Genomic DNA, 25224 nt, shown 5'->3' on the forward strand with positions numbered 1-25224 from the left:
ACGCATGCCGGGCCAGTCCACCCTCGGCCTTGTTTTTACTGCATTTTCAGCGTAGTTTGCATTGCATACCTCTTCGAGTTTTCCGAGAAATCTCCACGATGGACGCTGTTTTGGATTTGCTGCATACCCTGGCACAGCCAGAGGAACAATCTTCCATCGCGGCCTCCGCCAACTCCCGCGGAAAACAAATAGGAGACACCGTTTCGGGGAATTGTATACAAATTCCCTCAAATTTTGCACCCACGAGCAGAATAGAAACTGGTCGTGGCACCACCGCAGCCTCTGGCGGTCAAGAAATGGAGGAGGCTTGGAACTCTTCCACCAGGGAAGGGGACCATGACTCTTGTGTAGATGATGGGGAGCCTTTTCGTTTTGTCTCTTTGGCTGAACATTGTTCTGCCAGCCTCGGTTTTTGCCCAGACCGCCATTCCAGCAATGGCGGCTGGGGTCGTAGTAGAAGTGACCGTTAATCCCGACACCGTGTCTCAACTACTAGTAGCACTAGTAGCTCTGGTACGGATAATGATTCCTGATCGATTGACAGTGCCAGCGTGTCATCAGCGCCTCGTGGCGGCACTGCCGAAGAGATGCCCGAAAAGCTTGCTGCAGGGCTTGCACCCTTCCGGCGATCTCCTCTTCGGTGACGGCTTTTTCCCGTGAGTACAAACACAAGTGCCAGGAAATGGATGTATTCCAGCCACGGCTTCCTGGGTGGCGTCCGGAGACCGCACAGGACCGGTCGCAGCCTGCCCGTCCTGACCGTTTTTCTGATCACTCCGTGTACCGGTCGAACTCAGTTCAGTTCCGCCCTTACGTCAGGGCTGGCACTCGCCGGCCTGAGGAGCATTTCCGGCAGCCAGGAAAAAAGGCCGAGGCCAGCCCTTTCGCGGGCGCCCTTGAGGTCGTTGACGACCTCCCCCGTGCCTGGCTGCCTCCCGGAAACCCCAACCCCCAGGGTAGCGGACCGATGGGAGCATTTTGTGGCAGCCTGGCAAGACCTGACGCAAGATGCATGGGTATTGAAGACCGTCTCAGGCTACTGTTTAGACCTCCACACCGTACCTTGCCAGCGGACCGCTCCGACCGAGATGCGGTTCCCTCCTGAAAAATGCACCACCGTCCACCAGGAAATAGAGGATCTCTTATTCAAAGGTGCAACTCGGCCTGTGAGCCCATCTCCCGGCCATTTTGTGAGCCGGTTATTCACCGTACCCAAGAAGGTTACCACCGCCGAACGTCCCGTAATCGACCTTTGCCACCTGAACGCTCACATGCGGTACGAACATTTCCAGATGGAGGGTCTCCACCTTGTTTCCCTGTCCGTCCGAGAGTGCAACTGGTTAACAAAGTTAGACATCAAAGGCACGCACTTAACCGTGCCGATCCATCCTCAGCACCGCCCGCTCCTGCGCTTCAGTTAGGAGAGCCAGCTCTACGAGTTTCAGTGCCTCCCGTTCGGCCTGTCCAGCGCCCCCGGGTATTCACTAAGTTGATGAAGGCCTCAGTGTTCTTCGTCGTCAAGGCATTCGTCTTATCCTGTACCTCGACGACCTTCTTCTGATTGCTGAGTCACGGCCGGCCGCAGCGTGTATGGATCCAGGCAAGACCTGAATCCAATTGGATTCGAAAGTCAGTGTAGAAATGGCTCCAGGCTGCCTGTGACGTAGCACCTTCAAGCCCTATAGAACATTGAACTGTTATTACCTGCATGTCTGACACTGTTACATGTACATTGATGCACTGACTACACTGAACTGGTTTGGAATGTGGAGTGCTCTAACAGTGGTTGGCCAACAGAAACAATCCTATACCCCCCCCACACGCACACTCTGCATTCACCGATAGAACTTCGAGGATAGTACTTACCAAAAGAGAAGAGACAATATCCTCTTGTAGACCCTTCAGACTTCGAGCTTTACCACCGTCACTTGGAAGTCCATACAGCTTTGACAATAAGCTGTGCAAAGACACAGAGTCAAAAAGTCATGTGCTTGTATTGTCATTCAGAACGGTATTGGGGAATAGAAAGGAGAGGATGTCCACCACGTTCTGAAAGAAAGGAGATAGTTCTGAAAAAAACATTTTTGTCAAAAACGTTTTCAAAAGAACACGCTTCCACAGATTTTGATGGGAGCGTGCACACGAGCATGCTGAAAAACGTTTTGCAAATGTTTCAAAACAAAAACGGCCTTCAAAGTGTTTCCCCATCGTTTTCGTTCCGTTTCGTTCTCGTGCAGACAGTAAAAAGTCAAAACGTTTCACTATTACTACTACTACTACTGCCGCCGCCAGGCCAACTTATTGCACGTGATCATTGCGAGCCGAAAACGCGTTGCAGTGTACACACTTATCGTTTTCATGTGAACAGCAAAAACGTTTTAAAAGATAGTTTTGAATAGAGGTTTTGCAAAAGTTTCGAGCAGCTCCACATAATATTATTATGCTTTGCAGATAGTGATGTAATCTTTTTTAGAACACATCCAGCATTTCACCAGCAGCAACACTTTCTAACTTTGCGAGATCACATCCATGCCCAACTTTCTTTGTAATCATCACTGGGTCACTATCACTAACAGCACCTTCCCATAACAATGCCATAGCTCATATCCATAGTTTGTCAATGCACCATATTCTGAAATGAAAAATCTCACCTAAGAAGGTCCAAAATCAGACGAAACTCAGATGAGGAGGAAGATTCGGTCGGTGGGAAAATAGAACGGTTGGAAGATATCAGGTCTAACGCCATGTCAGAGCAGGCCTTCACACACTTATTCAGAAGCGACATCTATGATCAGCACAATGCACATACAGCAACATAAGCGACTTCATAGCTGGACACCAAAATGATCTTGTGCAAAGAGTGAAAAGAGTCAGTACCATACCATGACATAACTAGAGTCACAGGAAAGTGATTTGAGGTGCTATCCGGCAACACAAGTCCACACCACGCATTGTACACTCCTGTGCTCCATGGCAGATCACACCCATGTCTTTCACTACGCTGGTGTTGGCTCTACCTCAATCACCAAGTTCTTAATATTGCATTGTATAGCAGTAGTGTACCAAATTGGCGTTCATCCGAGTATCGATACACCTCAAAAATGGTTGGCGAAGGCATTGGCTCCCATGAGACTGTCAATCCGTGTTCACCACAGGCACAGGAACTCCACCATCCTCAAGGGTCAAGGGTCAAGGCACAGATGCAGATCCTAAAGCAGTGTGAGGTGAGTACATCAGACCCACCACAACGTGGTCAAAGACTGACAAAAATCCTATTAGTCAGAGCATCAATGAAAAACAAATCAGCTAGGTACCTCACCTCACTATCATCAAGTACAGCATTGTCACAGATCTTGTCAGCATATCTCTCCACGCAAGAAATGAAACTGCGCACTTCTGACGGCGTTGGTGTGTTCGAACATGACTGTGCATTCCTCAGCGAACGCTTCTGTTTCCGAGCTTGTGGCAAAGCCGGATTGTGAAAGTCTCTGTACTCACTCAGCATCTTGATGAGAATGCTAATGGCCGCAGAGAGGCATCTATAAAAGAAAGTCAACAACAAACATTTTCAGTGAGCACTGAGACAATAACGGTCAAACATCATCATGTACAGAGTTTTGTGTTTCATCAACATCTGTACAAAAGACAAAGCGAAGGCTACTTCTAAAGACCGTCATTACCTAGCTCCCCACAATAGGTCACTCTTTGCCACTGCCCGGATACTTTTAGAGGAAGTCTACTGATCAGTGAAACACCTCATTTTACAGAGGAGCGGACAAGCAACATTCGAAGAGTGTTGATATAATAATTATGGATGCACATACCGAACATTGACACAGCATTCACTGAGATTATACTGATGCTGCATCTGAAGTAGAAGATACATGGAGAGGTCCTGCAATTCCCCGTCCCAACAGAATTCTGTCAGTTTATTAGGCCTGCCTTCTTTAGCTGACACACTGTTCCTTGCCTACACACAATACAAGAGACACAGTGACACAAGACAATACCATTAAAAAAACTCAGGGGCACATTCCGACAGGTTCCCAGCATACCTGACAGCCAATCAGCCAATTCCCGTATATCTACTTCAATGGAACATTTGCTACTGTGAGCTGATACAGTGCGGATCGGCTATAGGGTTGTCGGCTATAGTAATATGCCTCTTATAGTGATCGTATTCTCAAATTCATTTTCGTAAACCACCCCTTTCTATACATATCGAATCGGCTATAGTAATATATCAGCTATAATGATACGATTTCTTTGTCAAAATGATTTTATTGCATACATTTTTCATCGGCTATAGTGATGATCATAAAAAATTATACATCGTACTTGGCGAGATCTGATCGCGGCAGTCAGGAAGCACTGGTACCGAGTGGTACGACTATGATATTCCTCGGAGGAAATTCGAAATGTTTGGCGTTGGCTGTGCTTGTTGTTCCGGGGCATCCTCGAGCAAGAGCGGAGGCAGTAATGAGTACCAGCGCTGAAGCGCTACCGTGGTCTCCGCCGAGATGTTGGAGAAGGCATTCAGGTAACAGCGAAGACGATCAGGGACGCGGAGAAGCTTCTCCGTGACATACGACATCACGCGTCAATCGACCTGCCACTTGGAACGGTTTCAGCGGTGATGAGTCGAGCGATGGCGACCAAGACTGAGACTCTACTCCCACTAATCGATCCTGTAGATATTGTTGATATGTCGATTGAATGTGTTGAAGTGTTTCTCTTCCAAAAGAACACATTTGTTGAGCACAACAACTCCTTGAAAACTCCTGTCAAAAAGTCACGAAGTTTTTGTTTCTGCAGGAAGTAGAAGTAGCTCTGCAGTCTGCACTGCGCGTACTGCACAGTCACATGCACAGCACGCTTCTGCACGCTGCACTGATTCGAATGACACCATACACGCATGTGTCAGGCATACCTAAGTATGCAGATCGCCTGTTATCGCCTATAGTGATATTTTCACGAAAATCAAACACCAACGCTATAGCCGATCCGTACTGTACTGGGCATGAATGAATGGCTGGCCAGGAACATTCTACAATCTGACCATATACAAATGTGTGTGAGCAGACGCATGCGATGCACTGGCATCTTTGCACAAGCGTCGTAAATCACACGTACAAGGAGCATTGCACCATAACATTGTGTTTAATGGTATCAATTCTGTCACTACAGCACTGAATATGCAGGATTTGCAAGTGCTTAGGGCCATGCACTCTTGGTGCAAGCTATCACCAGAAAGAGAAATTCAGAATGATTCTTATTTACATAAAAACACAAAGTGTATTCACTACATGGCACCAACCTGAGAGTGGCTTTTCGACACAAACTTGAAGTCTTGGAAAATAAATGTCTGAGCTGCCAGCTCAAACACATCCTCGGCGATCTTGCAAGAGTGTACCTTTGGCATCTGCGAAGCAGACACATTCAAGCATATTTAGGTCTGTCGGTTCTGGAACATTTGAAAAGAAACACTTTCACCCTCGTACTGAAGTAGGAATGAAATAATGGAAGAAATGTGCAGCAGTGTAATCATCTTGCAACAGACCAGTAACTTTCAACGATGGAGAAACCAGGCCATTCCAACAGTCCGCTTGTGCAGAACTGTTGTCTTACCGTAAAATTCCGTTAATAAGCCCCGGGCGTATACTTTGCAGAGCGTCAAAAACCGGGGGTATATTTGGGCATGGGCTTATTTTAGGGCATGGGCGTTATTTCGGACGCAATCTGCAGAAGATCAATCTATCAGCAACCCACTAGTACGGGCACTAGTTTCAGTGAACCACCATTCACACTGAGCGCGGTACAGGTACATCAAACCACAAAATTTGAGTCCACTTTACAGTTTGTACGCGAACGCACGCTCGCGCGCTGGTCATTTTGAGTCCACTTTACGCCCTGGGCTTATTTCGGGCATGGGCGCTAAAACGGACTTGAAGTGTACACCGCCTAAAACTGGGCTTATTATCGGACATGGGCGTTATTTAGGGTGGGCTTATTTACGGAATTTTATGGTATATCTTTAGTTCTGAACACCGTTTTCTCATCTTACCCATGACTGGACATCATACGATTATTAATGAGCAATGTTTTTAAAAACCTCATGAGCCATGAACACACACACACACACACACACACACACACACACACACACACACACACGCGCGCACACACACACACACACACACACACACACACATGTACACATGCACGCACGCGCGCGCGCACGCACACACACACACACACACACACACACACTACCAACATCTTCATGGACATGTACATCAAATGTTGATAATTATATGGACTGTTGAACAGATTTTAACAATTCATTGCAGCAGGTACCTTTTCCAGTGCATAATTGATGCACAGCTTTATCTCTCCACTTGAATCAACAGAGGAGTCCCGTTCTGTCTTCAGCTCAATCCAGGACTCATACCTGGATACAAGGATATCCTGGGCAACACAACATGCACAAACCAACAGAAATGGGTGAATAATTGATCGTGCCGAGACAAGAAAATCACAGCACAGAGCTGTAACCGAAACATATTTTAGAAAAGAGAACCGATCAGTGTCGTAACAGATGACACACTAGGAGTTGAAGAACCACATACAGTATCATATTTGAACAAAGATTCTCCCATTCCCACCACGCCGTTGTTTCCGTGACTGTACTCATATGTGTGTGTGTGTGTGTGTGTGTGTGTGTGTGCACGTGCGCGCGCACGCGCACGCGTGTGTGTGCGCATGCGCACATGTGTGGAACCCCTAAAAGCCAAGATACTGTGAATCTGAATGTGCGACAGTTGGCACAATACACGTACTGATGGTGAGTACTGACACTACTGACATTCAATGACCTTTAAAATTATTACTACTGGATGGTCTGTATATACCTTTAAGGGTATGCGGGCACTTCCGATCAGATTGCTATTCTTCTGCCTGCACAGAAACACAACACAGAAATGATGCAAAGCCAGTAAATGTTGAGTAAAACAGGATACATAATTACGTCCTAAAGTTCCTTGCAATACAGCATTGTGAACTACGGTAGATGAACATTGAAGGTCATTCAAATGCATAGTACACCCTCGCATATTCATGTTTTACTTGTAAATGACTTCAGTCATCCACATTTTGCTCACAAACATGCGGATACTGGAAGCAGAAGAGAGTCTGAGAGACCCAGGAGTGCCTCCTGTGCTGAAAGTCCATGGCAAAGAGCAGTGTGCGCCGGGACAAAGTAAAAAAATACCACAGGTCGTTCGTACAGCACCTACTGTAATGCAAGTGGATCTGATTATATTGTGCCTTTGGAGTGTAGACATGCATGTAGCAAAGCATGGACTTCACTTATCCATCCATTCTTTTGCAGACCATTGCCCCAAAAAGGTGGATAAGGAAGAGCTACTGTAGTTTATACAATCAAGAGACAACTCAAATATGGTAATCCTGACCACATGGTCATAATACCTATGACACACAGCATTTTGATTTTGAAGGACCTTACAGTAGCTTAACAGACAAAGAAAGATCTTGCACTTTTCCAATCGATCTGAAAGAAAAAAGGAAACAAAATGGGAAGAACTCAGACGGCAAGTCAATAACAGATAAAATAAAATAAATTCACGGTTCGCGTGAGACTTGGTTGAAACCGAGTTTTCCGCATCCGTAGGAACGCCACCACCCTTCAAGGATCAAGGCGCAGATGCAGCTCCTAAATCGGTGGGAGGTGAGTAGATCAGCTCACCAGCAAGTGGTCAAAAACCGAAAATCCCATTCACTGCATCCATGTTCTCCTCGTGCCAGGCCAACAGATAAGAGGAAGGATAATTGGTATGCGTCATGACTAATGGTTCACCATGTTACTTTGTAACCAGATCACATACCCTCAGTCATAACTGGTTCCAACTTGTCCATCTCTTATTTACAAAAATAAGGAGAATCCCTTTAGTCAATACTGAAGGTACGCAAATAGCCGTGTACAATATCCTAGGGCTGAACGTGAAGCACACATGTATCAGTGAAGTGATGAACAACCATTGTGTATCAATATGATACTTTGCATAGGTACAGCACTTACAGCTCGTGCCTGCTGTTCCACTCTGTCTGGCTGTTCGAAGCCAGTTTAGTTATAGCACATTCGGATTCGCTTGAGTCCGGCTGGTTGGAGCATGGTGTAGTTACCACTAACTCAAGCTGCACCTGTACTTGGCACTTACCTGTAATGAAAGGAGTAAAATACAGTGCACAACTGACTATCACAAGTTAACAACCTGAACTGGATAAATCAAAGTAAGGTTGGATGCCTCCCACGGCTTCACATTATTAATAGCCAATTACCAATGGGATAGCAGCCTCATCGCAACTTGCACTACCATTCTGTATACGGTACAAGTTGAGAAGAGACTGTAAGCTTGTAAGTAAGTGATTGTGAACTGACTAAAGATGGAATAAAATTTGCAAATTGCACATGCACTCCGAGCTCCGCCGATGAGAGCCAGCAAGGTCGAAACATTTAGCTGTCTGGAGATTTTGTGCGAAGATTGCACATTTACTATATACCGGTTAGCACATTGCAAAATGCCAGCTTTGATCAGCAAAGACAAATTAAATTAGACCACACGGGCACGTGTTGCGTGATGTTCTCGTGACGCATGGTAATTGTGCCCTGATTGTTGTATCTTGTCATACTGCACAGCACAAGACAGCCGGGTCCCCTACAGTAAGATCGGGCGCCGAAGAACGCAGGGGCTCGAGCGCAGCCTAGGAAAGTTCTTAAATTTTTGATTCTAGCCAGACCGTTCTTATTCACACGCACGCGCGCGGCGAGTCGAGTGACGTCATGACGTTTGTCATGGACATGTACATGTACATGTACATGTAGTGCAATGTAGTACTTCTAAACTAGTGGGTGTCGTAAATGGGAATGACTGTACATGTAGCAGTTACTGTTTACACGTGTACATGACATGTACTCACCTCCCATACATGTACAATGTAGATCTACGTACAATGTAGATCTAGTGTTCTTAAATCTGATAATTCTAGCCTGGACTGTTCTTAAATTTTGCCGGTTTTCCAGCCTGGGTGTTCTTCGGCGAGGTGTTCTTCGGCGCCCGATCTTACTGTACCGCTTTTCCTTTACTGAGACAGGAAATGTTTCTTGGTCAAGCAGCTAATTGATGTGTAGGTGCGAGCAGAGTTGGTAAGTGCATTTTGCAATGGTGAGTTTGTATGCATATCTATGCGTGTGCACAGGTCAATGGGCCATGCACGCACATGTGCATGCATGCGGTTCTAAGTTACATTATCATTCCCAAGAGTACAGAACCCCTGAGAGTGCAACTCCAGTCTGTGGGGTCCGCGACGGCAGAAATTCACATTGCGTGTCAAACACATACACACAATCTGTACCACAACATAACCTATTGAATCATATCATGTGATGTGGAACTCTGTCGCCACTGCACTGGATACAGGTAGTAAAGGCAGTTGCACAATCTTGTGCTGATGGACTTTGGATATTGCTACTGTCTTACAGGCAAGCCTGGCATCGTGTTTTTCCTTTCCACACCACAGCCTTCTCCCATTGATAATGGACACGATCAACTTCTGATGATACTTTCCCCACTGTACAGTGAGTACAAGAACAAAGACAGGCAATGCTCATGAGACCATAGTTTGCTCCATGTCTCTTGGCTGGTAGCACCTCCGGAAAGGCAGCCACCAAATGTTATGTGTCACCGGACCTTACCAGCTGAACCACGGAGGAACTGCTGCCTTTAATGCACTGCATGTACATTGAGCTACAGTCAAGCTTGAATGCCGCTTTTGCAGTTATGAGGTTAAGTAATTTCTGCGCATCCCAGTTTCAAGACGCAAATGAAACCCTTGACTGGCACTCGGCAATGAAGCAACAAGGGCAGGTGAAGCCAGTGCAGGACAAACAACCATCAAAATCAAGATGTTGCCGTTCCTTTTTTGCCAGTAGGCAAGAGAAATGCCATCCTTTTAAAACACTTTCTTTTCACATTATCAACAGGCCAGCTGACTTATAGATTCAGTCGCTTCACCCTTACCATAAACCAATACAAATGAAAGGAAATACGTGCTATCATCTAGAACAAGATAGTCACAGATCAAGAGAAAGCATACTTTTTCCAGATGATACATTGTCTTCTGACTAGACGTAACTGCACTAGGCATGGCCAAGACCTGATGGCAGCAAACAATAAAAAAACAACACACCAAACGATGCATGGGAATTTCGGACAGATTTCGTGATCTGGAAACAAACAAGTCTTTTGGTGCATTCACATACGCTGATTCCGGTCGGCGATAAGTACAGATATTGTTGAAAGCACAATCGTGATTCATCTTGACTTATCGGGTAGGTATTCACAAAATTATCACAGCTCTGCTGCGGTAGGATAGGATCTTGTGTTTACTTCAACGTGTCCTTGAAGTAGATAAGCAACTGCTGCATTTTCAGTTCTATAGATTGATTACAAATATTATGCTTTGCGCATTGTACACACTCACCACGAATTGATTGGCTGGGAATTATAGAAAATTGTTCGATCGAGTGAGAGATGTGAGAAATTCCAACATGCCGGAAGCCTCGACTGTCAATGCTCTCCCCAACATTCGTGAGAATAAAGAATTCAAAAACATCAGAGCTGATTAGGGCCGCCAGCCACTGCTGGAACGGGTCTAATCGGCAACAGCTTACTGTGAGTCTATGCAGCCTAGCACAATGCTCCTCGTCTGCAGCTTTACAGGGACCCAAGGACAAATTACCTGGGTGATGAGTTGCACTAGGAGCATATGAGAGATTGGCATCAGCTAGGATCCATCTCCTTTCTTCTCTGATGAAAGGATTTCCCCGCAGTTCTGAAAACCGCGATTTTCTTGATTTTTTGGCAAAAGGATGGGTCAGTTTTAGCTGATCATGGCTCACATTTGCCTTGTCAGAATCAGAAATTCAAGTTTCAGTCCTTACTTTTTGTGGTTGCATGCAGAAAACAGGTGGCCCGAACTAACCAAAAAGATTCAGGTGAAGAGCAATGAGACGCTTGCTCCCTGGGATCGGAAACGGGCATTTCCCAAAACTTTCTGTCTTGCATACAGTCTTGAAAGTTCATGCTACAACAAAATGAACTGCAACTTCAATTTAAAAAGAACTTAGTAGCCTTTCTATAGGGCTTCGAAGTGATGAAGTCACATATACTTGACAACGCATGCCAACGAGATTTTTGGGCACACACAAACTTTAGCGTCCCCTTGCTCTTCACTGTTTTTGCAGTAATATGCAGGTTTCTGGTGGTGGGAATCGATGTTTTGCTTGAAAAAGCAGCTTTTCGACATGTACAATGTACATGTACATGTAGGTGCCCCTTGCTGATAATTAGAGGTTTGCTAAGCTGATGGAGCAATGACTGGTCTTCCCAGTATTTTGAAGATGAAACAAAGGGTCTGCGACGAGCTGGCGAAAATATTTCAGAGTTCTGATCAGAGATTAATTCTCGCTGGCTTCAGCATCTTTCCGCCTCATAAAGAGAGCAAATTCAGATGTCCGATTTCACGAGAAAGGATACAGCGCAAAGAATCACCTCTCACAGACAGCGAAAGAAAACTTTACCTGCATGCAAGACGTACGAATCGACCTCCAGGCTCCTTGGGGAGGCAATAATAAGTGCAGGATTCGCATCCCGATTTTGTAATTTTAATTTCATGCAAGTCACTGCTCTACTGTGCCCTGCAGAAAGGAGGACAAAGCTAGCAAACTTGTGTCCCGAAAGGACAATAAAAGGGTATCGGGTACTTCGCGTTTGTGTGAGGTATCTGCTCTAATCTGCGCAAGCCATGATGTAATATTTGAAATTTTCAGTGCAAAACACCACGTGCTGGGGGACACGATGGGTGTGAACTTGTTTGTGCCCGCGCGTACCCAGTTGCTACGAAGTTGTCAAGGACCTGACATCACACTTCGAAGCCCTATTATTACAATAAAATACATACTCACAGAATGGACATGGTTCAACAGTTCCAAGTCAAGGTCTGCAAGCTCCTTCTTGGTTCCAATTGGGCATCCCACCTGATGTTTGACTACACTCTTGAGATCTTTCAGCAAACCTTGTTTCTGGACAGGGAAGTTTTCGAAAACCAAAAAAACTTGTTAAAAGGGTTGGTTCACATATCGCCGGTACACGCCGGGAGTCACCGGCAGTGGGCCTCTTGCAACCTCTCCCGGCGCATTGCGATTTTGTGAACCAGTGCAGTCGTAACAAAATCATACGGTAAATAATCGCAAGGGACCGCCGGCAAAGTTGGGCTCTTGCGATCTGCCCCGGAACTGATCCCGTAGAATTTTGACCAAAAGTGGTTTGTGAACCGTTCGCGCCAGTGATCGCCGGTGCCGGGAGCCAGACTTTGTCAAAGTTTCAAACCAATACTTGTCCTAAATTTTCCTAAATTGAAGCTAGAGAGGAGGTCCGTTCGCCATTCTTGTAGTCGCTTCAAGGTGGCAAATAAGTCAGCATGTCAACCCGTCCTTCTCGGATGTCTGCTTGACTGTTGTGCAACTTATGAGGCAAATACGAAAAAAAATACGATGGATACCGTATTTTCCCCAATAAATGTACAGTCCTTTTATTTTTTCAAAGGTGGTCAGACATGTACTACTATAGGAGACTGTACTAGTATTGGAGACGTGTACTTTTATTGTTTCTGGAAAGATTGATTGCCTGGGTTGGGTGGCAAACAACTCGTGATAATAGAGAGGTTCCGCATAACGTAATTACGTTAGTAAAAAACGTAGTTGATCTACGGAAAGTCTTACGTAAACTGCATGCGCATCTGTGTTCCGCCATACGGAGTCTTCAAATCACGTAGCTGCCCTTGGCAACTCCGAACGCGGCAGTGTACGACCAGATCGACTTGGGGAGAGAGTCATAAATGTGTACCCCAATCCACTTACGGACCAGCTACGTTATCAGAGCCCTATCTACGTACTCTACGTAGACAACTTTCCGTAAGTGGAGTGCAAACTCGCGAATTCACGGGTTTTCCCCGCCCACTAACGTAAAGTTGCTCAACTTAACATAGTGCGGAACTTCTCTGATGATGCTGTAAGGCTGTAAATACATCCAACCATGGTAAGGATCAGTGTACAAAGACACAAAGATGATGAACGGGTAAGAAAAACGAAGTAAGGTGGACCCTGGTATCTATACCCCAGTAATGCCCATCACGTCATACCGGCATGTACTTTTTTTAGAGACGTGTCCTTTTATATTTTTGATCCACACTCAACGTGTACTACAATTGGAGACGTACTAGTATTGGAGACGTGCACGTTTAATGGGGAAAATACGGTACATTGGCAAGTTCTTGTGACTTCATCAACGTTTGCAAGCATAATTTCGACACCATCGCTTACTAGACTGCAATAAAATGTGTAGAAGCAGTTTCATGATCTCCAGTAAAAGGAAGCATCGAGTGGCCATCACCAAAGGACCTTGAACTACCGAAGAAACAAAGAATTCAAGCTTCGATTGGCAAAGCTGTCGTAGCATTTCGGCACATTCTGTACTACTTTGTAGATTTGGTACTCGAACCACATGCGCAACGGATCAGGAGCTGGCTCACCGCCGATGTCTTACGGCGCCGATTTTGCTTATGTGAACCAACCCTAAGTGGCAATGGATGGATTTCTTTCCAATTTTGATGGCTGCAAGCCATCAACATGTACCTGTATGGTGTCTTTCTTTTGCTGTAGGCTGTGTTCCACATGTTGTAAGTGAAACTAGACCCCAAATGCGTACCAGACCAGGGGGCAGAGAGGGAGACTCGCACCGTTTCAAATTATTCCCTTGCCCATGTAATGTCGCTATGGATTTTTTTAGTAGCACCAGTCAAAAGTTTGCATTTGGCATAGCTTCGACTCACTCCATGTGGAAAAATAGCGCGTCGACTACACAAACTTTTAGTGGACTTGGTCATGCAGCCCTAGAGAGGTTGGATTTATCCCCACAAAGTCGCGGCATTTAGGGAGATAACACGGGTGACTAGAACATGAAACGATGTGGGGTTAGCTCCAGGGCTACCCGTCCAGTTGCTCTGCGTAGTAGTCCCACTGAACTGTATCTAATAATGTGTATGATTCATGATGTAATTGCCCATTTCACAAGCAATGATGCATTGTGATGTGAAGTGGGGATTGGAGCGGAGAGCGGAGATATAACAGTGTATACCAACCCGAAATCGGGTTTTCCTTTGCTCGAGATAGCATTTTCAAAACGCAGTTTTACTAAAATTTGACAAACAAATTTTCGTAAGGAAAACTGCTCCACACGTGATCCATCAGCTCAAACGCGGGAACTCTAGCTTCTTCTTCACCCTTTTTTCAGCGCATTATAGATCTTATTAGGGAGGGTACCCGGGTGGGACTGTTATATGTCCGCTCTCTGCTCCTCATACAATCCCCACTTCACATCACAATGCATCATTGCTTGTGAAATGGGCAATTGCATATCGGAGCTTCGAGCTTCGATATAACAGTGTATACTTCACAGCGCACGTCAACCGGCCTCCGTGGCAACAGTTATTTATGCACAAATGGCGACTACGAGCGTCAGTGATATAATTTTGACGCAGCAAATCAGTACACCCAGGCTGGAATATAACACAAGGGCCTAACACCAACTAAATATGTGGCAACATGAAAACCAAAATCTGGAAAAATATTCATAACCTAGTATGGCGGGACGCTAACACTGGCCGTCCCGAAATTACTTGTAATGCGTACACTACGCAGGTAAACTAGCGGATTAGTCCAGAAGGTATGTTTTGCACACAGTCATACCATCATGACGTACACGAACAAGCACACTGTCAGCATTGTTTCAGGGCAGTGTAGATGCTGGCACAGCAGCAGCCAATACTCCAGTTGCGAACTCCTGCTGAATGCGGACTGACACAGCAGGCCTGGGGTCTCTGAGATGGAAGCGCCGGAACGTAGACTCTTGATTCCAGCCAACGGCGCGCATGACCTCATCAGCTGACAGGCCAGCGCCTGCAGCCGTCGACGATGCAGCGGCTCGGGTTGAATGTCCTTTGAACACCGACGTGTCAACGCCAGCGGTGGACAACACGGACACAAGCCAACGAGAAATTGTTGCAGCTGATACCGCACGGTGTGGCTTGCGGGCCGAGATGAAGAGCTGCTGAGTACCTGAGGGTCTCAAAGCCTTTGTGCGTTCCAGGTATGCTTCCAAGTGGACTACAGGGCAAACTGCTTCCACCTGATATCTGGCTACGAAGACTCTCTTCAAGCTGCTAGAGCGCTGTGTCTTAGTTAATGCCAACAATTGCAGTGAGACACCTTCCGGCGACAAACCAATGGAGTCGGCTGACAGATGCCGGAGCTCAGATGCCCTGAAAGCACCTGTTATAGCCAGTAGAAAGCACAACTTTAGGGTGTGCTGCTCCAGGGACAGATCCTTCACCGGAGGCCAAGATTGGAGAGTGCCTAGCGGGATTGCCGGGTCCCAGGTAGCCGAATAGCGAGGCGCAGGTGGACGTTGTTGATAAATGCCACGCATCAACCGGGAGACGACCGGGTGTTGGCCGATCGCGTGGCCGTCCATCGGCTGCAGGGTACTGGACAGTGCAGAGCGGTACACTCCAATGGTCCGGTAGGACTTCCCTGCCGACACTTGGTCCGTAAGGTACTGCAGGACAGTTGCTATGCCGGAAGATGGCGAAACGGGATTAATCTCCCGTTGACGGCACCACTGACACCACAGTGACCAAGCTGAGTCGTAATGTTTCCTCGTTCCTCCACGCCAAGAAGAACTGAGGAGCGACGACACGTCTGCTGAAAGTTGTTGATGCTGCCATATACGCCCGACAGCGGCCAAGCGACTAAGCGCAGCTGTCTCGCTTCCACGAGAGGGTGAACGTCGCCCTGCTCATTCATGAGTAGACGAGGGTGATGAGGCAGCATTATTGGTTGGTCGACACAGAGGCTCAGTAAGAGGGGAAACCATGGGGCTCCTCTCCACATCGGGGCAACTAACACACACTGAGCTACCTCCTCCCTCTGAATCTTTCTCAGGCACCTCGTCAGGAGACAAAACGGAGGAAACAGGTACGCATTCAGGTCTGACCATGTGAAGCTGAGAGCGTCGGTCCTCCACGAGTGCGGGTCTGGCTTCCAGCTCACAAATCGGGGTAGCTGGGCAGCCGTGCGTGAGGCAAACAGATCCACTTCCAGAGGAAAAGCAAGTTGGTTGGCTAGTCTCTGAAAGACTTCCCGGTGGAGTATCCACTGTGCTGCTCCCGTTTGCCGTGACCAAAAGTCGGCTTCCACATTCAATTCGCCTGGCCAGTACTCGGCTCTGATGGTGATGTCTTTCTCCAGGCACCATTGCCACAGTTGTTGGGCTTCGCTGTTCAGCTCCGGGCTGGTGGTTGATCGCATTTTGTTGATGCACCATACAGCCGCCTGGTTGTCGATTTCGATGATCACATGAGCAGACCGAAGGTCCTTCGCGAGCGATTGTAGACCAAAAAAGGCTGCACGTAGTTCCAGGCAGTTGATATGAATGTGCGTCTCCGCCACCGTCCAAAGGCCTGATGCGTGGCGATGACCACAGACTGCTCCCCAGCCGACTGTGGATGCTGCATCCGTCTGCATGACCAGGTCTGGAACTGGCAGAAGAATAGAGCGGCCGTTGACCTCCTCCAGGTGCTGAAGCCACCAAGACAGATCCTCCAGTGCTGCTGCGCATAGCGGGACGGTCTCCTCCCATGTTACTTGCCGGCGTAGGGCTGATGCCCGCACTGATTCCAGGCCGCTCAAATGCAGGTTGGTGGGAAGAATCGCGGGTGCTGCTGAGGACAGCAGTCCCAGGATGCTGGCAAGTCGTCGAACCGTACTCTGTCGCTGGGCAATTAAGCTCCGGCAAGTTGTCAACGTCCGATGGACCTTGTCCGTGGGGAGTTCTAATGTCATGGCTATTGAACTGACCTGGAAGCCCAGAAACTCCACCACTTGTACCGGCTGCAGCTCTGACTTGCTGAAGTTCACCTGGAAGCCCAGGTCCAGCAACAGATGAATGAGATTGGCCACATGCTGCAACGCCTCCTGATATGATCCGGCCATGATCAGAATATCGTCCAGGTACACGACCAGACGTACACCCTGTTGGCGGAGGCAGGTGATCACCGGGTGAAGGAGCTTGGTGAACTGCCGTGGAGCAGATGCCAGGCCAAACGGGACAGCCGCAAATCGGTACTGTCGACTCTGCCACTGCACCGTCAGGAAGCGACGGAGGGTTGGATGCACTGGCATGGACAGGTATGCGTCGGTTAAGTCCACTTTCACCATAAAATCGTTCTTTATCAATAGCTCCCGCAGCGTGGCGATACCTTCCATTTTGAAATGGTGGTATTGCACAAACTGGTTCAATTCCCGCAGGTCGGCCACTGGGCGCATCTTGCCATTCTTTTTCGGTACGACAAACAGTGGACTGAGAAAGCCAGGTGTACCAGGGGCCACCTCTTCCAGGGCACCCTTCTCTTGCAGTGCCTGTACTTCCTTCGTCACCACTGCGGTCAACTCTGAGGACATCTGCCTGGGGAGTGGCTTCCGCCACTGGACTGGTTCCCGACTGAACTCCAGGCAAAACCCTTGCACATATTGAGTGACTTCTGGGTCTCCGGTCAGCTGACGCCAGCGTCTGGTCTGACCACCAATTCGGCCGCTCGGACGTCCCTGGACCTCCAGTCCAAGCCCCACTCGGGTAGCTGGGTGCATTGACATTACAGGTCTGGTGGGAGCGCCTGCCAGCACACCTCTGGCAGGAAACGTTTCAGGCATTGTTTGGCTTCGGAGGGCCATGCTTGTTGTTGGGCTGTTGTTGCGACCGGGGCTGCCACTGCGGCTTCTTGGGGTAATGTGGACGGTGAGGGGCATGGCTTGCGGAGGTCCACCCGTCCCTGCGGGCTCCGCTCCCTCAAAAAAACGGCTCACGGGAAGCCTCTAAAGGCTTGCGGCGTTTGGCGTTGCCGTCCCCCTGATCTTGTCCGAAGCGTGACGACCGTCTGTTTTTCCCAGCCACATGACCATGACTTGGCGGCAGCTTACGCAGTACGTCAGCCCAAGCCTTGTCTGTTTCCGCCTGCTTCGTTATCTGCTCGTTCAGGGCAGGGCCAAATAATGACTCTCCTGGGTTAGCAAACTCTGCAGTGGCCAGGCTGGAGAGCTTGGGGTGGATCTTGGATAAATAAATGGAGCGCCGTTTTATGGTGAGTGCCTGGTTAGCATCTCCCAGGAGACGCAGTGCTGCCGTAGCGGCCTCCCGGATCTGTTGACCTTGCTCACCGAGGCCAGGGTTTTGCGTGTGTTCAAGTATGTCACACAACGGACCCACCACATTCAATAATTTCGCCTGCGTCAGGTACTGAGGCCTATCGGGCCGAGCCTTCGAACGAGGCGGCTTCTTGTCAGCCCCATACACCATGCGGGCGACTTGTGCATCCAAAGCCGGGACTAGTGCTGCTGGAGTGTCAGGGCGAGGGTAGCGACGGGAAATGGCCTGCCGGGATTTGCGTCGGAGTTCTGAGCGAAGACATGACTCAAGATACTTAGCAGTTTCGGGCGAGACATGACGGGTAAAACTTTTCTCTTCCTCATCCCCGTCCTCCGCTGGCCAGTCAGTGTTGGGACCCACACCGTCGGACACCAGGCTATGTGTGCTACCGGAGTCCAAATCATCAGCCTCCACACCCGCTAGCGTCGGACCAAGCGGCAGGTGGCTTAATTGCGCCAGATTGCCTGGATCTTCAGGACCACTCGGGTCCGAGGGGAGAGGTCGTAGCCTAGGTGGCCCTCTCGAGGTCGACCGAGCAGCGAGTGGCTGCAGCGTGGGAAAATTTGTCGGGTCGCCCTCAACAGACCCACCACGCGTATTATATGCTCAACACCGGCTCTGGAAGCCTGAGCGGGCTGACTACTGCAGGCAGTAGACCTCGCTAATGAGGAGTCAGCCGATTGGGAAGCAACCGGGATCAGGAGTGGATCAGTTTCCGGGGTACATGTCCCATCCACGATCCGCGAGTCGTGCTCTTGCCCGGACTCCAAATTTCCCACAGGCATGGACGTGTTGTGGCCTTCCAGGGATGCCAAACGCCTCTCCAGTGGGCGCAAGGCATGGTCCAGAGCCTGCTGGACTAGCGAAAAAACATCCTGAGGTGCGGAATCCATACCGAAAACTCAGACAACAGAAAACTTCAACTACACACTTCCTCGAGCAAAGAAAAAAGGTGAAGAAGAAGCTAGAGTTCCCGCGTTTGAGCTGATGGATCACGTGTGGAGCAGTTTTCCTTACGAAAATTTGTTTGTCAAATTTTAGTAAAACTGCGTTTTGAAAATGCTATCTCGAGCAAAGGAAAACCCAATTTCGGGTTGGTATACACTGTTATATCGAAGCTCGAAGCTCGAAGCTCCGATACGCAATGTATGTTTGGTCTCAGTCGATGATAAGCTTTCAGTAAACTAGAAGCATAGGACAGGATTGTACTCTGTTCTTGCTATACGCATTCTCCCCATACTCGGCATGCCCGGAGTAGTGCCATGTGTTGGACCAGTGACGTAGGTCTCATGTGATACTTGTTTTAGCTCCATTGTACATATTTGCGCATGCTTGCGCAAGGTCGAGGAGATCGAGAGAGAGAGCCGAGAATGGCGGCCAGATCCATATTGTCCTGATTATTTATTATCCAGAACCCTTTCCTTGTATTTATTCTGATTGTATGTATTGACTATCCCTTTGCTGGATTGAACCGTGTTGGTTGGTGTGATTGACGAGTTGACTAAAACATTGGCGCAGTGAACAGGATTCTTTTCAGAAATAAGTCACTCGTTAACGCGTTGCAGTTTGTAGTTTTCACCACGCACGAGAGAAATGACAGCAAAAGTAAAAGTCGGCGTCCGCCTTGACCTGGACCACGAGCTGGGAAACAATCATTCCCTTACTTGGCGAAGTCAGATGGAGATTGGATTTGCGCTCCACAACGTGACGGAGCAGTCGAAGCAGTATTTGGCAGCAGCTGCCAATTTAGGCGAGTTGGCGAGCCACCATTTATCGTAGAGTTACCCGACGGTGCCAACTACTTCAACCAATCCCTAAACGACCTTATTAAATTGTTCCAAGAGTATTTCGGCTCGAAACAGAGTGCAGCGTCCCGTTTGGCGGAATTGTTTTCAGTCGAACAACGTCCTGGGGAAACAGTACAGGCCTTTCAACTGCGTGTGCAAAAGGACATGAGGATTTGTAGCCTAACCAGTAATCGTAGTGCCGAGGACCTACTGGGAGTTGTGGGAGTCCACCTGTTTGCACGGGGACTCAGCTCTGCCAGTGCCCGAAAGAGTGTCTTGGAGCATGATGCGCAGGACTTGAGCTCCGCCGCAGCCAAGGCGCAAGCAGTGGTACTAGCCGTGGGCATTTTTGATGGTAACCTGAGCTATCAGGGCCGCGAAACCACTGAGACCATCTTTGTAGTCGTTGACGCGCAGTGCACTGTGCCCGCGCTACTAGGAGAACAGGCCTCCATCCGGTTAGGTCTTCTGGCAATGTCGATTTCAGCCACTGATATTCCAGCTGGTCCTCAGCGCCCAGCGTCACTACCTCCTCATGCCTGGCACACCGTCGCTATTGACGTGTTGTATAAACAGCAGAGCACGTTCCTCACCCTTCTGGATTCATACAGCCGATATCCAGCAGTTGTCCGCTTACCAGCCGAGAAGACAAGTGACATCATCGGGGCACTGGACCAAATCTTTACTCTGTTTGGCATGCCAACGCACCTAATAGCCGACAACCGTTCGGCAGCGACGAATTCCGCAAACAGCTTGAGTCATGGGGAATCAGTCACGAGTGCACTGTCCCAAACACGCCGCAGCAGCATCCACTTGAGCGTTTCCACCAGACATTAAAGTAACACATGCGACAATCTGGCGAGACACGAACAGAAGACGCACTTTGTGTGGCACTCCGAGCAGTTCGGTCAGCCGTCAACACGACTAGCGGCAAACCTCCGGGAGATCTACTGCTACGAGGAGGTCATCGCACGCCGCCCATGCAGCTTCGGCCAGGCGATAATGTTGCTACAGACGACGATGATGACGAGGAAGTGCACGAACGCAGTGCTTAGCCATCTGCCATCGTTACCGCAACCCCTAGTACGGTTCAACCAGCTTCTAGTCGTCCGCAGCGTAAGACTCAAACGCCATGTCGCTATCGGTAGACCGCTGGTCTTTTTCTGAAAAGGGGGGGGGGGGGGGGGATGTAGTAGTCCCACTGAGCTGTATCTAATAATGTGTATGATTCATGATGTAATGTACCGGTATGTTTGCTCTCAGTCGATGATAAGCTTTCAGTAAACTAGAAGCATAGGATATGTACTCTGTTCTTGCTGTACACATTCTCCCCATACTCAGCATGCCCGGAGTAGTGCTATGTGTTGGACCAGTGACGTAGGTCTCATGTGATACTTGTTTTAGCTACATTGTACATATTTGCGCATGCTTGCGCAAGGTCGAGGAGATCGAGAGAGCCCGAGAATGGCGGCCAGATCCATATTGTCCTGATTATTTATTATCCAGGACCCTTTCCTTGCATTTATTCTTATTGCATGTATTGACTATCCCTTTGCTGGATTGAACCGTGTTGGCTGGTGTGATTGACGCGTTGACTAAAACACCCCGAGTCAGGGCTAATGTATGCACACTGGCATAATTATGACATTGCCGGTCTGAACCACATCTGGAGTCAGCAGGTCAAGGCCACAATCGGAAAGTGAATTACAAAGACCACGGAACACATGGAACTAACAAATTGAGCCAAGCTCAACTTCTGCGATGGACCAGTTGCGACAGCTGTGTGAGCTGCGGGATGGATGCGATCTGGGGATTTCTCGGTTTCGCGGCCGTCACATCGCGCATCGCATCACTCAAATCTAGTCCTATCGCAAAGAAATTAAATTTTATATCACTGGAAAGTGCAAAAATGCTTCTGTGAATCCCGCAGTAACAGGGGTGTCGGAAGGTATTTTAGTGTGGTATGGTCAGCCATCTGAAGTACAATTTACTCGTGGGGGAGGGATGGCTGAGCCGAAAATTTTGGAAATTTAGAGCCCAAATCAGTGCATTTTATTGATTCACGGGGTACTTGGGGTAAATAGTGGTACGGTCAATACCGTAGTGACCGTACCGTGTGCGACGCCTATGAGTAAATATTCACTTTCATAATATCATATCAGGATATCAGGATCAGCCGGGGAAGCAGGGGCATCGGAAGGTAATTTAGTGTGGTACGGTCACCCGTCTGAAGTACAATTCACTCGTGTGGGAGGGATGGCTGATCCGAATTTTTTTGGGAAATTAGAGCCCAAATCAGTGCATTGTATTCATTCACAGCAGGGAGTCGTAAAAAACATATGGTATTTTACGACTCCCTGATTCACAGGGTACTTGGGGCGAATAGTGGTACGGTCAATACCGTAGTGACCGTACCGTGTCCGACGCCCCTGGGAAGTGAACTGCCTGAAAAGAGAAAAAATGCCAGACCCACCTGGACTCGAACCCAGGACCTTGCTTGTCATGAGTAATGTCCCGACTGATCCTTTGAATTTGAAGTTCTCCCAATCCTTTCATATCATTAATTTTTACAAACTTTTTTCCAAGAAGATATTCAGTCTGGCTTACCAATTCAGGAGACAGGAACCACGGTGTTTCCGACTGTACCTCCTGTAAATACGGCAATGGGCTGAAGGAGTTGCTCTTCTTGAATTCCTGTGGAGCGTCGAGGGATTTTTTCGTCTTGATGCCCATAACTGTTCTGACGGAACTGAAACGTCGATGGCCGGCGTTGACATTATCCTTCTGTGTGGGCAATGCACTGAGATTTCCTATTGAAATTTCACCAGCACTTTTTATTTTGCTACGTTGTCGAGATCTTTGGCCACGATTTGATGACCGAGGCGTTGCAGATGCCAAACTCGACATGACTCAGCACTCACTTTCCGACAGCCCATACCGTTACATCGCACAGGCAAGACATTTTTCGTGCTGCGTTCTGGTAGTGACTTTATTCCCTCGCACCCAGACGCTGATTTTTTGGAAACAAGTTACGTTAGTTTATACTTCCGATGGGAGAATCCGACATGGCCCGGCAGTGCATTTCGGCGTGGCCAGCCTGCAGGTGACTGGTCAAATAATACGGTATGTAGAATATCGCATCGAGTGAATTGCTTTATCTGAGAGAGGAGATGATCGTGCGCTTGAGACCCAAAGTCCCGTTTCCATACGACAAAATTTAGGAGCTCTGCGCTCAGCGCTTTTTCAGGGTATGAATTTCGGGTTGTTCTGGTCGGATCGCAACGTCGCGGACTATTCCATCGTCTTCAGCGTCGAAAAACTACTGGCCATGAGAAATTACAAGGCGGTGAGACACTTTCGTCTTCCTCTACGAGCGAATTTGTTCTGCGCCAGCATACCAAAGTATGCAATTTCGTAGACCCGGGTGCTCGAATCAGAAACGATTTGACAGGTGTGCAATTTCTCATCTGTAAATCTCAACAATGTCAGAATATACTTTTGGAAAGGCGATGGAACAGGGAAGAGAGTCTGGCTTGACCCACCCAGCAGGAATTCAGAACCTGGGTGCGCTACAACACAAGCTACAGTACGCAGTAAAATTGTCGTATTTCCTTCGGATTTTTTATTTGAAAATTGGGTGCTCGAATCAGAAACAGCGAACTCGTCAGATCGTCTCCGATTCAAGCACACGGGTCTGCCATCGTCTACGCTTGGTGTGGCAGTTGAGGGCAGGGAGTAGTAACTTACTACTTCATTTTTGAGAGCAAGATGGTCAGTGGAGCCGCAGATTCAGCAGGTCTTTGGCAGCACCGTACAGGAGACCCATATCCTCGAATCAAGGACGCAGCAAAAAGTGGGTCGCGAGTATTTCAAAAAGTGTTTACCGGGCAGCGCTGAAATTTGGCATACCGTTAGCAGGCAGTATGTTGATGGTATTTGTGAAAACTAAACGAAATCGGAACAAGTTTAGGTACAATTTCAGGGTGTTTCTGTTTTGGTACCCTGTGTCTCATTCGAGCACCCGGGTCTACGCGCAGTTCGAGTGACGAGGCGTGTGCACTGTACACTGTACTGCATGCACTGGCTGAGCTGTGCGGTCGTTCTCGATTCTCCCAAGTCCCATCACCATTGATCACCCCCGGCCCCATTCATTTATGTTTCCAGCGAAAGTCCAAGTAAGTATTAGTTGGTGCACTTCAAGAATGGCTGGGCCGATTTGAATAATACTTACTTGCAGTTTGCCTATCTACTTCGCCTGGGAGAATCGAATGAGACCAAAATCGAAGCGATCGGAGCAAGTTTTGGAAATTGGGTGTATATGTAGTCACTAGTTCTGGCGTTTCCAACAAAACCGCTTTTCAAAAACTAGTGTTACTTTGTCAAGGATTTTTGTGCTGTATACTAGACTAAACACGTACGTAGATATGGACTACGGTCCAAGAGTTCAAAGGTCACCATACCAGTTTGTGATCGTGTGGAACAAACAATATTTGACAGGACCAGTATGGCAGTAAACTGTAAAGCCAAGCAGTACTGCACTAAAGCCAAGAGTCCATGCACTCTTGGTAAAGCCTGAATGGGTAGATCTACATCAAGAACCAATGACATTTTGACTGAGTTAGTATTACTATTATCAAGAGTACCGGTATACTTTTCTCAAGGTTTGGAGACTCCACTGTAGCCAATACTTGAATCCATACATCCTGTACACACACCTTGTACACACTCTCTCTCTAACGGTCTCTAGGCTACACTGCAATTGATATACATTAGCTCAAATTTTCGGGCAAGGCCCATCATCAGGAATAAGTCTACTGTAGACAGAACAGGGGTTTATATATATGTGACAAGTACTAGTGGCCAAAGTGTGATGGTATAGCGTAAAATGTTGCAATACCACAGGAAGCGAGATTATAATTCTGTGTGATATGTATGAAGTGAAAATATAGTGCAGTGATAGTGCAGGATTACTGAGTACAAAGCAGAAAAATACACACTTCTAGCAACACTCACACACATACATACACACACACACACAC

General features: G+C 47.9%; 1 protein-coding gene across 1 annotated transcript in view; it reads right to left on the reverse strand.

Annotated features, from left to right (window-relative positions):
- Window positions 1–23147, reverse strand: part of LOC135808876 (uncharacterized) — a 44782-nt gene extending 21635 nt beyond the window's left edge. The window contains exons 1-13 of the mRNA XM_065322118.1: window positions 22793–23147; window positions 12044–12160; window positions 10174–10233; window positions 9558–9648; window positions 8099–8237; window positions 7526–7570; window positions 6912–6957; window positions 6358–6468; window positions 5318–5422; window positions 3825–3970; window positions 3320–3539; window positions 2652–2785; window positions 1867–1957 (exon numbers count right to left, since the gene is read on the reverse strand). Of these exons, the coding sequence (XP_065178190.1) occupies window positions 1867–1957; window positions 2652–2785; window positions 3320–3539; window positions 3825–3970; window positions 5318–5422; window positions 6358–6468; window positions 6912–6957; window positions 7526–7570; window positions 8099–8237; window positions 9558–9648; window positions 10174–10233; window positions 12044–12160; window positions 22793–23092 (1605 nt within the window). The 5' untranslated portion in view covers window positions 23093–23147. The remainder of the gene's footprint in view (window positions 1–1866; window positions 1958–2651; window positions 2786–3319; window positions 3540–3824; window positions 3971–5317; window positions 5423–6357; window positions 6469–6911; window positions 6958–7525; window positions 7571–8098; window positions 8238–9557; window positions 9649–10173; window positions 10234–12043; window positions 12161–22792) is intronic.
- Window positions 23148–25224: the final 2077 nt, after the last annotated feature.

This window comes from Sycon ciliatum, chromosome 2 (assembly GCF_964019385.1).
Source record: "Sycon ciliatum chromosome 2, ocSycCili1.1, whole genome shotgun sequence".
Lineage (NCBI taxonomy): Eukaryota > Metazoa > Porifera > Calcarea > Leucosolenida > Sycettidae > Sycon > Sycon ciliatum.